Source organism: Loxodonta africana, chromosome 7, assembly GCF_030014295.1.
Source record: "Loxodonta africana isolate mLoxAfr1 chromosome 7, mLoxAfr1.hap2, whole genome shotgun sequence".
Lineage (NCBI taxonomy): Eukaryota > Metazoa > Chordata > Mammalia > Proboscidea > Elephantidae > Loxodonta > Loxodonta africana.
This window is the reverse complement of record NC_087348.1, coordinates 87,068,600-87,084,606: the sequence shown is the minus strand read 5'-3', so window position 1 is coordinate 87,084,606 and position 16,007 is coordinate 87,068,600. Positions and strand designations below refer to the sequence as shown.

General features: G+C 43.7%; 1 protein-coding gene across 11 annotated transcripts in view; it reads left to right on the top strand.

Moving 5' to 3' along the window:
* The window catches only part of NUMA1 (nuclear mitotic apparatus protein 1), a 91,115-nt gene that overhangs the window by 51,029 nt on the left and 24,079 nt on the right, over window positions 1-16,007 (top strand). For 4 of the 11 annotated variants that reach the window (XM_064288611.1, XM_023539000.2, XM_010599619.3 and 1 more), the window contains 2 exons: window positions 6,939-7,012; window positions 12,005-12,090. In XM_064288611.1, coding sequence (XP_064144681.1) covers window positions 6,971-7,012; window positions 12,005-12,090 — 128 coding nt within the window. In that variant the 5' untranslated portion in view covers window positions 6,939-6,970. Of the gene's footprint in view, window positions 1-1,178; window positions 1,505-1,652; window positions 1,855-2,095; window positions 2,300-3,032; window positions 3,225-6,938; window positions 7,013-8,992; window positions 9,026-9,086; window positions 9,267-12,004; window positions 12,091-16,007 lie in introns of those variants that run through there. The other 7 variants (XM_010599618.2, XM_064288608.1, XM_064288613.1 and 4 more) reach the window with 7 other exon arrangements.

Below are 16,007 nucleotides of genomic sequence, written 5' to 3'. Positions count from 1 at the left end.
GTCTGTAGAATGGTGCCTGGAACATAGTATACAGCATGTAAGCATTAGCTGCTATTGATTAACCCCACTTCTCTTGTTCTAACATGATTCACGTTGTCTCTCCCAGACCCGAGTCCCAGCTTAATTCTGTGTATGACCTCTCCATTCTCCCAACCATCCCTTACACCTTCCGCCCTTCTACAGTTCCTCTCCCTGCTTCCAGACCGTTATTAAGGTCTCTTCATTCTGTCTCCACAATGTCTCCTCACTCCTATTCTCACTTACCTTATCTTCCTTCGAGTACTAATTATCTGTCTTCTGTCTATTGTGGCAGCCTCCTGATTCATCATCTCCCGGCTGCTAGTCCCATTCATTTATAAACCAGGTTAATCTTCCTAAAGCACAGTTCTCATCATACCACATGTCTGTGTTAAAAACAACAAAATAAGCCTTCAAACCTTTAGTTGATTCCTGGAAGTTCAAGATTCTCCAACTTTCTAATCCCAACTCACCCTTCTAGGCTATTCTCCATCTGTTTCCACATCTCCTCTCTGCTTTCCCTTCTTGCCCACTCCTCTCCATTTCCATCTGGGGAAAATTCTACCTATGTATTTCAAGATCTGGATCCTGGTGGTCCAGTGGTTGAGAGCTCAGCTGCTAACCAAAAGTCAGCAGTTCAGATCCACCAGCTGCTCCTTGGAAACCCTATGGGGCAGTTCTGCTCGGTCCTATAGAGGTGCTAAAGGGTCTATGAGTCAGAATTAACTCAGTGGCAATGGGTTTGGTTTGATTTATTTTCAAGATCTATTTTAGAATATCAGTTAGCTTTCTTAGTCTTCTATCTCAACTGATAGAATTTTTCTTTATTCTATCTTTTTGTGATACTTAGCACATACTTTCTTGAAATATAATTTTTGCATTACATTTTGGGTCTCCTGTTGAATTATAAGCTACCTTAGTGCAGATGCTGGGTCTAATTTATCCTTGTATGCTCCTTATAGTGTCCTATAGCAGTGCCTTGCACGTAGTAGGTGTTCAATAAATGTTAAGAGGTATGAGTGAAAGTCAGATGGAGGGGTTTCCTTTTAACCGTCTGGTGGGTTTCTCTCAGTAGCCTTGGTGAAGGTCGTTGCTCACTGGTGGAAACGCTGTGGTTTTGCCTGCGAAGAGGCAGACATCTTTTTTTTTCTGCCCTGTAGGAGAGGCAGAGCCTGTAGGTTTGGCTGATGGGTTCCAGTGCCCGTGTCTGTTAAGGGGCTGCAGCCAGTGCCTGCTGTACTCGTACTCGGTCCATGCCTTTGCCCTTCGGCCCCTCCCCACAAATGCTCAGCGGAACAGGGGATTAGGTTCTGGCAGCACAGCTGGGATTTTGGCGGCCATTCTACAGTCGACAATAGCACGCAGCCACCCAGACAGGACAGCGCAGGCCTGCACTCCAGCGCCAGAATCTGCCTGGGCTTCTTGTTTGGGTAGCCAAGGGGGAGGAGCGGGCCCAGCGCGGCATCCTGGCCTTGCCACTCAGAAGGTACGGGCTGGAGAGTCTCCCTCGGGGAATGGGCTTGGGGGGTGGCCATGTCCCAGGGCAGGCGCGCCCGCGGAAGGAGGTGAGGCGCTTTGTGTGTGAGCTGCATGTGTGTGCTTAAAGCCCGCCCTGGAGCCAGCAGGAAGCTGCCCTGTGAAAAGGGCCTGCGTTTCACTTGCTCTTCAAAGTCTCTGTTCCCGGGTCTTCCTCCCTGCCCTGCTCCGCCAGGCAGGGGCTGATCTAATCCTCAGGGCCTACCCTTCCTTTGCTGCCCAGAGATATGGACAGGTTGTCACTGCTGTCTTAAGGCCTGGGTGGAGGAAAGACGAAAGGGGGAGTGTCGGTGATAACAGGTTTGTCAGGCAGGCCACTGGGAGATGTGTTTTGTGTGTTTAGGCCACAGTCTGGCTTGGCTCTTGTCTCTGTTGCAGTTCAGTAATTGTCCTAGCTCGTGGCCCCTTCCCCTTCCCCCCCTAAATGTGTTTTATTCTCTTGTTCGGGGGCCAAGCCTTTGCAGCCCCTCCTCTCTTCGGGCACACACCCCCCCCCCCCCCCCCCCGGCCTGAGCGTTCTCTGCTTTGCTGTCGCTCCCAGATCGCGGAAGCTTGCTGTGCCTTTAAAGAAAGCAGACTCCTGGTTGTGACGCACTTCTGGCTGTCAGCCAGGAAGATCGCTCCTGCCAGGCTGACTGAGAAGAAAACCAACAACTTTTCTTTTGTGTGTGGGGTTATTTTCCACTAGGCCCCCTCCTCCTCTCCTTTCAAGATTTAAATGCTAATGGCGGATTAAAACCTGTAGGTACGTTTGGCTTTAGGAGTCTGGTAAGGCCCCCCTGCACTGAGACTTTTTCTCCTTCATTCTTTTTCTGGGTTTTTGTTTAAACATGGATGAGGGGGTGGGGTGGATTCTCCCCCCTCACCTCCCTTTCCTGCGCCATCCTTAAAGGGGAGGGAGGGGAGAGGGAGAGCAAGTAAACATACTCGGAAGCAGGCTCTGGGAGCAGAGCTTGCCAACATCCGGGAGTTGGCGCCTTTCAGAGGGTTGCTTTCTTTCCCCTTCACGTAGATGTCAGCGTGTTTTTGTTCAGAGGGGGAAAGCGTGTGCGCCTGCACGTTGAGCTGTAGAGAGAGCTCAGGAGAGGGCTTCATTCCTGCGTGAGGCCCTGGGTGTGTACGCGGTGGTGGGAAGTGAAAACAGGTTCATTTTATTAGCTGGTTGGGACCAGGGGTTGTGAATATAGCGGTGGGGGCAGGTACTGGTGAACTGCTGGAGTGGGCTCAGGGGTGTGTGTGTGTATGTATGTGTGTGGGTGGGTGGATAATGTGGCTGCAGGCCCCAGTGTGTGTGTCCGTGTGCGTGTAATGTGGCTGCAGGCTCCAGCTCTAGTTGAGAATTGCAGCCCTTTTGCCCACATTCTTCTGATCTAGACCCTACAGAGGCATGGAGGGAAGGGGCAGTATTAGTAAGGCACTTTTGAAGAAAGCAGGGAAATCCTGGTTTCCCCTACAATCTCTCCCTTATTCCCCTTTAGGGCCCTGGGGCTCTGGCCCAAAAAAGTGGTCTGTGTGAAGAGGAACAGGCCTGAGCCCAGAGGTAGTCCCTTTAGTGGGACCAGGGAATACACTCAGCTAGCTGTTTGGTTTGCTCCTGACCTCAGGTGTCCATAGGGACCCTTTGGACTTGGGCCTAACAGTCTACTGTGGACTCCTGAGGAGCTGAAAAGGTTTGTGTTTTTCTTTACTTAACTTTTCTAGGAACTGCCGGTCCTTTGGCCTTTTAACCTTCTCTGAGGCAGGGGATGCACCAGCAAATATAGTTCTATTCTCTTAATGGTGAGATAGCCTGTGGCCACAGCTTGGCTTTTGCTGGGCTGCGCAGTGGTTAAGAGCTCCCCTGCTCAGCCATTCGAGTCCACCAGCCATTCCTTGGAAACCCTACGGAGCAGTTCTACTCGGTCCTGTAGGGTTTCTATGAGTCAGAATTGACTCGAAGGCAATGGTTTTAGTTTGGTTTTTGGTTTCTGGAGTGACCTACCAGATGAGTCCTGGGTGCCTCCTTGCCTCTGCCTCCTGATAGATCCCTCCCAAGTTAGAAGAGGTGGAGCCCAGGATCAGGGGTTCACTCTTTGTATGTCTTTCAGATAGAGGAGTATCCTTTTTAGAAAAGGATGCAAATTTTGGAATTCTTGTGGCTAGAGGTAGGCAGGCTCTCCGGTTAAGCAGCCATTTCCTTTATGAGCTATGAATTTGTGGGCCTTTAAAAGCACTGGGTAGAGAGGGTGGGGCTCAGGGGGAAGGATGGGCTTTGGGTCCTGAAATTTTGGGTGTAGGAGTTGGCACCTAAGGGAATGAGGGCTTAGGGGAGGTAAGGGTCCATGAACTAAGAGAGCAATGCAGTTTAGCAGCTCTCTGGGACCAAAGGTTACTTTGGTGTTATCTTGAGGTAGGGCTGGTGTTTTAGGCAGGTAATAAGTGGCTCACAGACGGTCTCAAAAGGAGCTGGTGCCCAGGATGGGAGGCTGGGTGAGGAGAATAATGTTGCTAAAACCCAGGCCCTCTGGCCTTCAGCCTATCACTTGCTCTGCCCTCAAACTGAAGCTTTTTCAGACCAGATCATAGAGCTTAGCAACCTGACCCTCTAGCCCTGGTTCCTACATCTGAGCAGGTGGTTTGCATTAGCTTCAGCCCTAGTAGGGAACCATAGCTAGCTTTTAACTCTTTATGACCCAGAGTGGGCGCAGGCCAAGTGGCTGTACGTCTCTCGAGTGTGATTTTCCTTGTTCTGGTATATCTTCCATGGGTTTCTCTAAGTGTGGGAGTTGGTCCTGATGTGGGGGAGTTGCGTTATGTCAGTTCTGGAGTTGTAAAGAGGATGTAAGGCCTTTAGCTTATAAGGCAGCTTGTTCTTTATCTTGGTTCTTGAGCCCAGGGAAAATAGAAGGTGCCTTACCAGCTCTGCGAAGCTTCTGTTATAGATTCTGGGGGCATTTCTTTTTTTTGATCAACCAGGTGGGAACTCCAAAGTTGCTCCAGAGGGCCTGCATCCCACATCGCATTCCAATGTTTTATTTGTTGATTGTGGGTTGGGGGCATGCATGGTTGAGTTGGGATGGGTCTCTGCAGATCCTTGTGTGAAGTAGTTCCAGGCATACAATCTAGGGGATCTGTTTTTCCATCACCATCACCCAGTCTTCTGGGTGGGGCCTGCTTCAGATTTCAGGGGGAGGGTGGGGAGGATGGTGCTCTGGCTGGGAGCCCTGGGTTCCAAGCCAAGGCCTGTTTAAAGCTATAGTCCCAGTGCCGAGGACTAGCTATGCCATAACCCAGAGATGAATAAGTGACTGGGTTCACCTAAAACCTCTCACCTGGGTGTCCTGTCCCTGAGAAAGTGCCCTTTTATGGGATTTGAGCTGACAGAGTCCTTCAGTTCTAGTGCTGAGTGTTGGATTCCTCCATTTCTATGCCTGGGGAGCACAGAAAAAAGGCATTTTGGCCTTGACACTGGGTTTTCCTAAGCATTGATGAGCTAGTTTTAGTCAGGCTCTCCTGGGAGGATGCAAGGGGTTGTATGTTTTGCCCCTAAGATGAAGGGAAGAAGTTAGTTAAACCTCAGGTCATTTTTAGCAGCACAGCTGTGAAATCTATCAGTGGGGGCAGGTTGAAAATAAAATTTCTGACTGACATTTTGGGCCTCATCAAAAGGAGGGCAGATCTATAGGCAGCCCACTCCAGATGAGGGGGAGATGATCTGCTTCCCATGTTACTAAATAGCTCAGAGACTTTATTTTTTTAAGAAGCACCAATTGAGCATTTGGCTGCTGCCCCTTCGTTGTCCCTCTAGCTTTAGGTTGGCCAGCCACCTGAAAAGCCTTATCGCAGTACAATAGTTGAAGCTACCTGCCTTCATCCTTGCTTGGCCCGAACGGTAAGCCATGCTTGGTGAAAATCATCCAAGACCAAGGAACACAAAAGCCCGTTAGCATCTCAGCCCTTCTGAGAACTCCTTTAACTACTTCACTTGGTCTTGCCAAAGCCCAGGTGAATTGGCTCATTTCCAAGATTGTGACGTTGGTATGACCATGGACTCATGTTCAGTTTTGCAGCGTCAGGAAGTACTTAATATAATTAACATTTAGCTATATTTAGCATTTAATTACTCTATTATGCAGTGCTTCATATCTAATTTTACTCCTCACCTAGCTGTAAGCCCCTCAGAGGCAGGGACCATGTAGTTGTCTCCCATTTTACATGTAGCTTCCAACACAGGATGAACATATGTAGGGACTCAGGAAGTACCGTTTTGGTTGGTTGATAATGAGAATACACCAGGCTAGAAGGGACCAAGAGATGATGGGGAGTGAAAGATCACATTTATATATCTTTCTTCCCAACTAGACAATGAGCACCTTGTAGGGAAAAACTGTGTCTTTCTTATCCTCAGTACCTTGCATACAGTAAGTGTTTAGCAAATCTTAGTTTCACAGAGCCCCCAACCTTGGAGATGCTAAGACGCAGGGGAGATTTTAGATGATATGGCTATGCCACTCTTGTCCCTCCTTCTAGACTAAAGGCAGACTGAGCACGTAAGACAGCAGGTAAGGGTGGGACTAAGTGCTCCCATGTGGATTTGTGGGAAGTGTGGGGGCTGCTAGGAGGTGTTGGGGAATATTTAGTCACCAGTTTTGTGGTCTCTTGGGTAGGCTGGCAGGCAGATGGCAAATTCCCAATGGGCAGAGGAATTGGGGGTAAGAATACCAGAACAAGTACCTTATTTTTCATTAGATACCCCATGGGATCTCCTCCAGAATTGGGCTTGGCCTCATCTAGAGGCCTGGGCTTGGATATGCCCAGTCCCCCATTTGAGCCTTGACTTTGACATTTCTGTGGGGAGTATGAAAATCCAGAATTTCCCCCCAAGGACTTGCTTATTATTCATTAGGTGAAATTTGAGTAACTTCAGAAAGAGCCAAAAATCTGCTTAAGAATATATTGAATACCTACCATGTATCAGGCATTGTGTTATTTATCTTTAAGCATCACAATAATCCAGAGAGATATTTGGAGATCCCATTTTGTGGATGAAGATAGACTGTTAACTTGTCCAAGGTCATATGACCGCGGTCACTTGGAATCAGCACTCACACCTAGGTCTGTCTGAAAAATCATGTTTGTTCCATACTTATGGGCACCATGCCCCAAAGAGCAGGGCTGAAGCCCAACTTTGAATGTTATATTTTCCATGGAACTGAAAGATTGATATTGGAGCTCGTGGACCTTGAATTAAATGCGGGATTCTTTACTGTCAGCTGTGATATGATAAATTATATATTCTCATGGTGCCTTGTTAAATTAAGTGATGAGTGAAGAGTGATTTATTTAAGTCTTCGTCATGGTTGTCTGATATTATTAACTGCTCTTCTTCCTCTCTTGGGTTCCAGGTGCATTGGAGTGACTGCCTGGCATCACCAAGATGACGCTCCATGCTACCCGGGGGGCTGCACTCCTTGCGTGGGTGAGTGGTCTTCCTCTCCTTTGTTTGCTAAGTTTTTCCGGGAAGATTGGGAGGGGTGAGAGAAGAGTTTTCTAGGAGACAGAGCTGGGTAAAATCTTCTCATCCCCAGATTAAATAAATACAGGTTTGTTTTTTTAAAAATTTTTATTTGTTTATTATTTATTTTGCCTTTTCACTTAGTTTTTAACTTTTATTACTTCTGAGGATGTTGCTGCTACCATGATCCATGACTCTACTTCTGTAGCTTAGAAGAGTGACTTCTCTACGGTGTATATATTCCCCTGTGGCCATGGGAAGAGTGCATGGAAACTCATCTTCATCTGCTGCTTGTGCATTTTTTCTACCTATAAGAGTTGACGCTGAACCTTACTGACTGACAGATGCAGGGACTTTGTCTTCAGAGGCCTTTAATCCTAGGGCAAGGTTCTCATTCTATTTACTGTGTTTCTGTTGATTTCTGTTGACTGTTGACTTCCATTGTCCTTCTGCTAGGTTTTTCTGCCAGGGATAATGCAAATGACAAAATGATACAGAGCATTGGGTATTTAAAGCTACAGAGAAACAGAATAGGCCATAGAGTATACTGATAGGGAGCATGGAGTCAGACAACCCGGCTAAGAATCACAGCTCTGGCCCAGAGCTTACTTAAGCTCCAGTGTCTCGTTTTTAAAATAGGGTTAATAATAATAATGATACCACCTCATGGGGTTATTACGAGGTTAACGAGATAACGTGTATAAAAAACACTTAGCACAGCCATGCACAAAACCATTTATTGTAGTATCTCAAATGCTAGGCTCTTAATACTTAAAATACTGCCAGGGCGTGCTAGTTGGCAGAAGGTGTTTTAGTAGTCACCCTGACTATTGACCAATCTGGGCCAATTGAAGAACCACTTTTTAAATTTTTTTTTTAATTAGAGAATATTTTAAAGGAATTGAATTTTAATTTCTAATTCAAACCAAAAAAAAAAACAGGCAGACCCATTGCCGTTGAGTCAATTCCAACTCATAGTGACCATATAGGACAGAGCAAAACTGCCCCATAGGGTTTCTAAGGAATGGCTAGTGGATTGAACTGCTAACCTTTTGGTTAGCAGCTGAGCTGTTACCCACTGCGCCACTAGTGCTCCAGTTTCCAATAAGGGTGTACTTAATAAGGCAGATTGTCTTTAATCATGATCAAATCTCTGGTCAGGAATTAATGTGTTTAACGTACAAAATATGCTTTCTTAGTCTTCAGTTTCTGAAATAGATGCAAATTTTAGTTGTAGAGTTTAAAATAGGTATATAAAAAATTTATATTTTATATATATTTTGGTGTTTTATACCCATATTAGAAACTTTGTCCCTTCCTCCTGCTACCCCCACAAAGAAAAGGCTGGTTGGGTTGTGGCGAACAATGAGAAACGTCTCTAGTTAAGTGGGGTAATTGTGAATATTGGGGGATTCTTTAGCCATATTGCTGTAAGTCGATCTAATTACTTATCTAGGTTAGGCTTGTTTTTATAATGACTGCTACCATTACAGAGAAGAACAGACACAATACTAGCATGTTTTCAAACAGCAAATACTTGAATACTTTTCTCAAGACTAACAATGTACATGCATTAAAATCTTAAACTATAATTACGTAGAATTTTTTAATTTAAACAAAAATCATTGTAGTTAAAGTGAATTTTATAAAGCTGTAGCAGCAAGAAATAATGCTTCTGTTACGTTAGAAGAGTTGTGCAGGAAACACGTGGTAATTACAACTGTGGCTTTTAAAAAATGACATAGGTAAGTAAAAAGATGGGAAGGAAATACAACAAAATGCTGAAAGTACATATGTTAAAATATCAGAATCAGATTTTTTGTTTTTGTCTTACGAATTTTCGGTAATTATTTTATAACGTAAAAATAAATTTTTTTTTTTTTTACTTACTGTTGTTTGAAATTATTCTGTAGCCAGAAGTCATAATGAAGAAATTGTTATAGGGAATTCTGAGATTCGATGACCTTAAGCACCCACGTGAGTAAGCTCAGTCCTCACTCATGCCTTTTCTGCATTGAGTGTGCGCAGGTGGGGTCACCAGGAACCAGAATTTACTCCACTGCAACTAACAGGGATGAAAGAGTTTTTCAACTTTCAAATGATTTCTCATTTGAGAACAAAATAATTCAAAAGAAGAAAATATATTTTTATATCCACAAAAGAAACTATTGCTGTATTATCACTTTCCTGGTGTCAGAGATGCATCCAGATTCCTCAGGTGATAAAATCAGCTAACTGGTATGGTTTTTTAATCTTGTTAATAAACCAGCATTCATAGCCCTTGAGTGTTTTGCCTAGATTGCAGATATTATAGAGAGATATTTTTGGATGCTTAAGTCTTGGCAGTCTCTTCATTTTCAGCAGGTAGAAAAGGGACTGTGGCCTGGTGTATTCAGAATCTGCCTAGAAAACTTACACTGGCCTGGTCTTACCGATTAGGTTGAGCTTTTTTCAAAAGGTGGTATAAATATATTGCCTTTTCGACTTCAATAAAAGGTCATGTTTTATATTCCGTGCTTGATTTTTTACCTTTATTTTAATTTAGATACATCTAGAAGTTGTTTTTAATATTTAACAGAAATAAATATATCAGTAGTTGATTTGGAAACCCTGGTGGTGTAGTGGTTAAGTGCTATGGCTGCGAACCAAAGGGTCGGCAGTTCAAATCCGCCAGGTGCTCCTTGGAAACTCTGTGGGGCGGTTCAACTCTGTCCTATAGGGTCGCTATGGGTCGGAATCAACTCGACGGCACTGGGTTTCTGGGTAGTAGTTGATTTACTGAATTTTTTTTTAATCGATTCCTCAGTGCATGCAGCTACTTTAACTACCAAGTACTAGAATGCTTGCTGGGCCTAGTTTATTATTTTATTTTATTAATCATAAGTATTGTTGCTGTGTGCTGTCAAGTTGATTCTGAGTCATAGCAACCCCATGTGACAGAGTAGAACTGCCTCATAGAATTTCCTAGGCAGAAATCTTTGTGGGAGCAGATCACCAAGCCTTGGAGCAGCTGTTGGGTTTGAACTGCTGACCTTTTGGTAACAGTACCTTGCTTTTGTTGTTGTTAGTTGCCTTGATTTCGATTCTGACTAATGGCAAGCTCATATACTGCAGAGCAGAACTGCCTCATAAGGTTTTGAGGGGTGTGATCTTTCTGAAACAGATCTCCAGGCCTGTCTTCTGAGGCACCTCTGGGCAAGTTTGAACCAATAGCCTTGTGGGCAGTAGTCAAGCGCTTAACCATTTGTGCCACCCAAGGACTCGCACCCTGTTTTTAGTACTTTATATTTTTTTTAATGTGTTCTTGCATCCATAATCCCATTTGAGCCCACACTGTTCCTTTGGTAGATAAGGTAGAAATTCCAATCATTTGACTAGTAAGAAAATAGGCACAGAGAGAGATGAAGTTGCTAACAGAGGTCTCAAGAGGTTAGTGGAGCATCTGGCTGTAAAATCCACATCGGGGGACTCCCAGCCTAGTGCTTTGTAAAGAACACATTTATAAACAATCTCTGACTTGTTTGCTCATAATCACTATACTGAAGTTCTCAAAAATACCTGGTTTCTTAAGGAGGCTAAGTCTTCCCCTCCCCCCGTAGTCTTGCATATGTGATTCATTAGCTTAGCAAACCCTTCCTTCCTTTGGTAATACGGAGGTAGGAGGTAAACTTCAGCCCAGGCTACTTCTGAACTTAGTGCCTCTGGAATTGATGAGGTTTTCCTGCAGAAGTCAACCATATGTGGCTGTTGAATAGCCTGTGTACCTGACTCATTTGCATGTGGCCCCTGGCAAATTTTTTGTGGTGTAGACTGATTTAGATGGGTGCCTGCCTGAAGCCAGAGAAGGGAAGCCAGTGCAGTTGAATCAGAATTGTGAAGTTTTTTCTTTGGAATTGCCAGTTCCTTCCTCCCTTTAATTATGCTGTTCCCCCAGAGTACTCCCCTCAGCTAAAGTTTTATATCTGGAAAGAATCAGAAATGCATCAATAATAAGATTTTATGTGTGTGTGTGGGTGTATAAAATACATGTAATATTTAATTTTTGAGTAGGCATTTCTAAATTCAAGCAATACAAACAATTATAATGTAGAAATTCAAGAGACACAAAGGGCTAAAATATAAAAATTCAAGAAATGCAGAGGGTCATAATGTAAAAAGCCTTTCTTTTTTGCCTCTCAGACTCTTGGTCATAAAGTTCCTCTCTGTAAGGGTAGGAATTGGTGGTACCAGTTTCTTATATATCCTTAGCCGTTGTGGTTAAGCCGATTTCAACTCATAGCAATCCTATAGGACAGAGTAGAACTGCCCCATAGGGTTTCCAAGGCTGTATATTTATGGAAGCAGACTGCCATATCATTCTCCTGCAGGGCAGCTGGTGGGTTAGAACTGCTGACGTTTCGATTAGCAGCCAAGCGTTTAACCACCGTGCCACCAGGACTCCTTTATATATCCTTCAAAAAACCAAGCCCGTTGCCGTCAAGTCGATTCTGACTCATAGTGACCCTATAAGACAGGATAGAACTGCCCCATAGAGTTTCCAGGTAGCACCTGGTGGTTTCGAACTGCTGACATTTTGGTTAGTAGCTCTTAACCACTGCGCCATGAGGGTTTTCCTGTATATCCTTACAGAACCTAATTATATTTTAAGTATACCCCTAGTGCTGGAATATCCTAGAAGAATTTAAACTCTTAGTTTAAGCCAGAGGGACTCTGCTGGTAGTGTTTCGTGGGGCTGTCATGGGAGTGCACTAACTGGATAAATGGGGTGCAGGAGCGTGCCTTCGCTCAAACTAAAAATCCTGGAACTGTTTCTTCGTTCCTGTAGCCTACATTGTGAATGGAGGCATTCACAATGAGCGGGGAATTGTCAACATCTGGGAAAAGGAGCAAACCACACTGCTTCTGGTGTTTATAATACAGCAGTTGTTTTACCAGGCTCTTCCTGATGTCTCACAGGTGAACAGTCTTCACGTGGCTAACCCTGTGGAGGCTGTGCTGCAGCTCCAGGACTGCAGCATCTTCCTCAAGATCATTGATAGCATGTGAGTATGCACCTGCACCCTTCTCCAGCCTCAAAGCTTCTTGCTGGGGTGGGAACTGCATTTGCTCCTTTCCTTGGTGACAGCTGTGACCAGAAAGCATGGGGGGGATTGGGATATCATAAGCCAGAGTGGGGCCCAGAGACAAAAAGAACGTGTTGACCTTATCCTCCCACCACTGTGCCTTCCGGCTATGGGAAAGGTTTCACTCCTGTCCTATCCTAAGGCTTCCTCAGTCTTGCACATAGGGGCCTCCAGGTCTCTGTGCTCTCACACTTTCCAGAGCCTGCTCTAGGGCTCCCTGTCCTCCTGTCTGCATGGGAGTATCTATAGCCCTTTGTTGTTGACTCATCACTATCTCGCAGTCCCTCTCTTTGCATCCTCTGGGGTCAGGAAGAGAAAAGGGAAAATAAGAAGCATCTGTTGTTGCTAGATGTTGTAGAGCCTATTTCAAATCATAGCAACCCCAAGTGATAGAGCAGAACTGCCCCATAGAGTTTTCTAGGCTGTAATTTTTATGGGAACAGATAGCCAGGTCTTTCTCCTGTGGAGCTGCTGGTGGGTTTGAACCACCAGTCTTCCAGTTAACAGCCTGGCACTTAAGCATTGTGCCACCAGGGCTCCTTAAACAGCACCTAGAAATCCCATATCTAACTTGTTAGCACAACATATATATGGCCCTTTCTAAGCCATTCTAATACTACTGGGAAAGAGCTGCCTCCTCAAAGTAGAGTCAACCTTAATGACCTGGATGGAGTAAAGCTTTCGGGATGTTCATTTGCTGATGTGGCATGACTCAAAATGAGAAGATACAGCTACAGACACCCATTAATAATCGGAATGGGGAATGTACGAAGTATGAATCTAGGAAAACCGGAAGTCAAAAATGAAATAGAACACATAAAAATTGATATCCTAGGCATCAGTGAGCTGAAATACACTGTTGCTGGCCATCTTGAATTGAGTAACCATATAGCCTGCTATGCCAGGAATGACAAAATTGAAGAGGAATGGCGTTGCATTCCTTGTCAAAACAAACATTTCAAGATCCGTCCTGAAGTACAATGTTGTCAAAGATAGGATGATATCTATACGGCTACAAGGAAGACCAGTTAATATTACTCGAATTTATGCACCAACCACTAATGCCAAAGGTGAAGAAATTGAAGATTTTCTGCAGGCTGAAATTGATCAAACATGCAGTCAAGATGCATTGATAATTACCGGTGATTGGAATGTGGAAGTTGGAGACAAAGAAGAATCGGTAATTGGTAAATACGGCCTTGGTGGAGATCACATGATTGAATTTTGCAAGATCGGCGACTTATTCATACAAATGCCTTTTTTTCAACAACAGAAATGGTGACTGTACATGTGGACCTTGCTGGATGGAATACACAGGAATCAAATAACTATGTCTATGGAAAGAGACGATGGAGAAACTCAATATCATCTATCAGAACAAGGCCAAGGGTCGACTGTGGAAGAGACCATCAGTTTACTCATATGGAAGTTCACGTTGAAGCTGAAGAAAATTAAAACAAGTCCACAAGAGCCAAAGTACGACCTTGAGTGTATCCCACCTGAATTTAGAGACCATTTCAAGAAGAGATCTGATACATTGCGTGCTAATGACCGAACACCAGACCAGCTGTGGAATGACATCAAAGACATCATACATGAAGAAAGCGAAAGGTCATTAAGAAGACAGGAAAGAAAGAAAAGACCAAAATTGGCGTCAGAGGAGACTCTGACTTGCATTTAAACATTGAATAGCTAAAGCGAACAGGAGAAATGATGAAGTAAAAGAGCTGAACAGAAAATTTCAAAGGGCGCCTAAAGCAGACAAAGTATAATGAAATGTGCAAAGACCCGGAGTTAGAAAATCAAAGGGAAGAACATAATCAGCTTTTCTCAAGCTGAAAGAACTGAAAATTCAAACCTCAAGTTGCAACACTGAAGGATTCTATGGACAAAATATTGAACAACCCAGGAAACATCAGAAGAAGATGGAAGGAATATGCAGTCATTGTACCAAAAAAAATTGGTTGACATTCAGCCATTTCAGGAGGTAGCATATAATCAAGAACCAATGGTATTGAAAGAAGAAGCCCAAGCTGCACTGAAGGCATTGGCAAAAAACAAGGCTCTGGGAATTGATGGAATACCAATTGAGATGTTTCAACAAACGAATGCAATGCTGGAAGTGCTCATTCATCTATGCCAAGAAATTTGGAAGACAGCTACCTGGCCAACCGACAGGAAGAGATCCATATTTGTGCCCATTCCAAGGAAAGGTGATCCAACAGAATGCAGAAATTATTGAAAATATCATTAATATCAAACATAAGTAAAATTTTGCTAAAGATAATTAAAAAATGGTTGCAGCAGTACATCAACAGGGAACTGCCAGAAGTTCAAGCTGGATTCAGAAGGGGATGTGGAACAAGAGATACCATTGCTGGTGTGAGATGGATCTTGGCTGAAAGCAGAGAATACTAGAAAGATGTTTACCTGTGTTTTATTGACTATGTAAAGGCATTCGGCCATGGATCATAACAAATTATGGATAACATCATGAAGAATGGGAATTCCGGAGCACATAATTGTGCTCGTGAGGAACCTGTACATAGATCAAGAGGCAATCATTCGAACAGGACAAGGGGGTACCGAGTAGTTTAAAATCAGGAAAGGTGTGCATCAGGGTTTTATCCTTTCACCATACTTATTCAGTCTGTATACTGAGCAGATAATATGAAGAAGAAGAACTCGGTATCACAATTAGAGGAAGACTCATTAACAGTCTGCAGACATGCAGATGCCACAACCTTGCTTGCTGAAAGTGAAGAGGACTTGAAGCAGTTTATGGTGAAGATTAAAGACCACAGTCTTCAGTATGGATTACATCTCAACGTAAAACAAAAATCCACTCAACTTGACCAACAAGCAACATCATGATAAACAAAAGATTGAAGCTGTCAAGGATTTCATTTTACTTGAGTCCACAATCAATGCCCATGGAAGCAGCAGTCAAGAAATCAAAGAATTGCATCGCGCAAAACTGCTGCAAAAGGCCTCTTTAAAGTGTTCAGAAGCAAAGATGGCGTTTTGAGGACTAAAGTGCTCCCGATCCAAGCTGTGGTATTTTTAATCTCCTCATGTGAAAACTGGACAATGAGTAAGGAAGACCGAAGAAGAATTGATAGCCTTTAAATTATGATATTGGCGAAGAATGTTGGATATGCCATGGACTGCCAGAAGAATGAACAAATCTGTCTTGGAAGTACAGCCAGAATGCCTTTTAGAAGGAAGCAGATTTTGTCTCATGTACTTTAAATGTGTTATCAGGAGGGACCAATCCCTGGAGAAGGACATCATGCTTGGTAAATTGGAGCGTCAGTGAAAAAGAAGAAGCCCCTCATTGAGATAAATTGACACAGTGGCTGCAACAATAGGCTCAAGGATAACAATTGTGAGAATGGCTCAGGACCGGGCAGTGTTTCGTTCTGTTGTGCATGGGGTCACTGTGAGTCAGAACTGACTCAGTGGCACCTAACAACAACAATAATTCATTATCCCATCCCGCTTTTTTTTTTTTTCTGGATTTTAAAACAAATCCCAGGCATCATATTTCATGCTTCATATTTCAATAGGTACCTTAACAGATAAGGACTCTTTTTTTTTTTAAATAATGAAACCACAATACCAAAATCACACCTAACAACAGTAAATCCCTAATATCATCTAATACCAGTCCCTGTTCATTTTTTCCCGTTTGTCTATGAATATGTTTTTATAATTTAAGTCAGAATGCACACAATCCACACATTGCATTTTGTTGATAGGTCTCTTTAAGAGACCTACTCGCTCCCCCATTTTTTTTAAATCCTAAATCCTGGATTTTATTAATTGTGTCATCA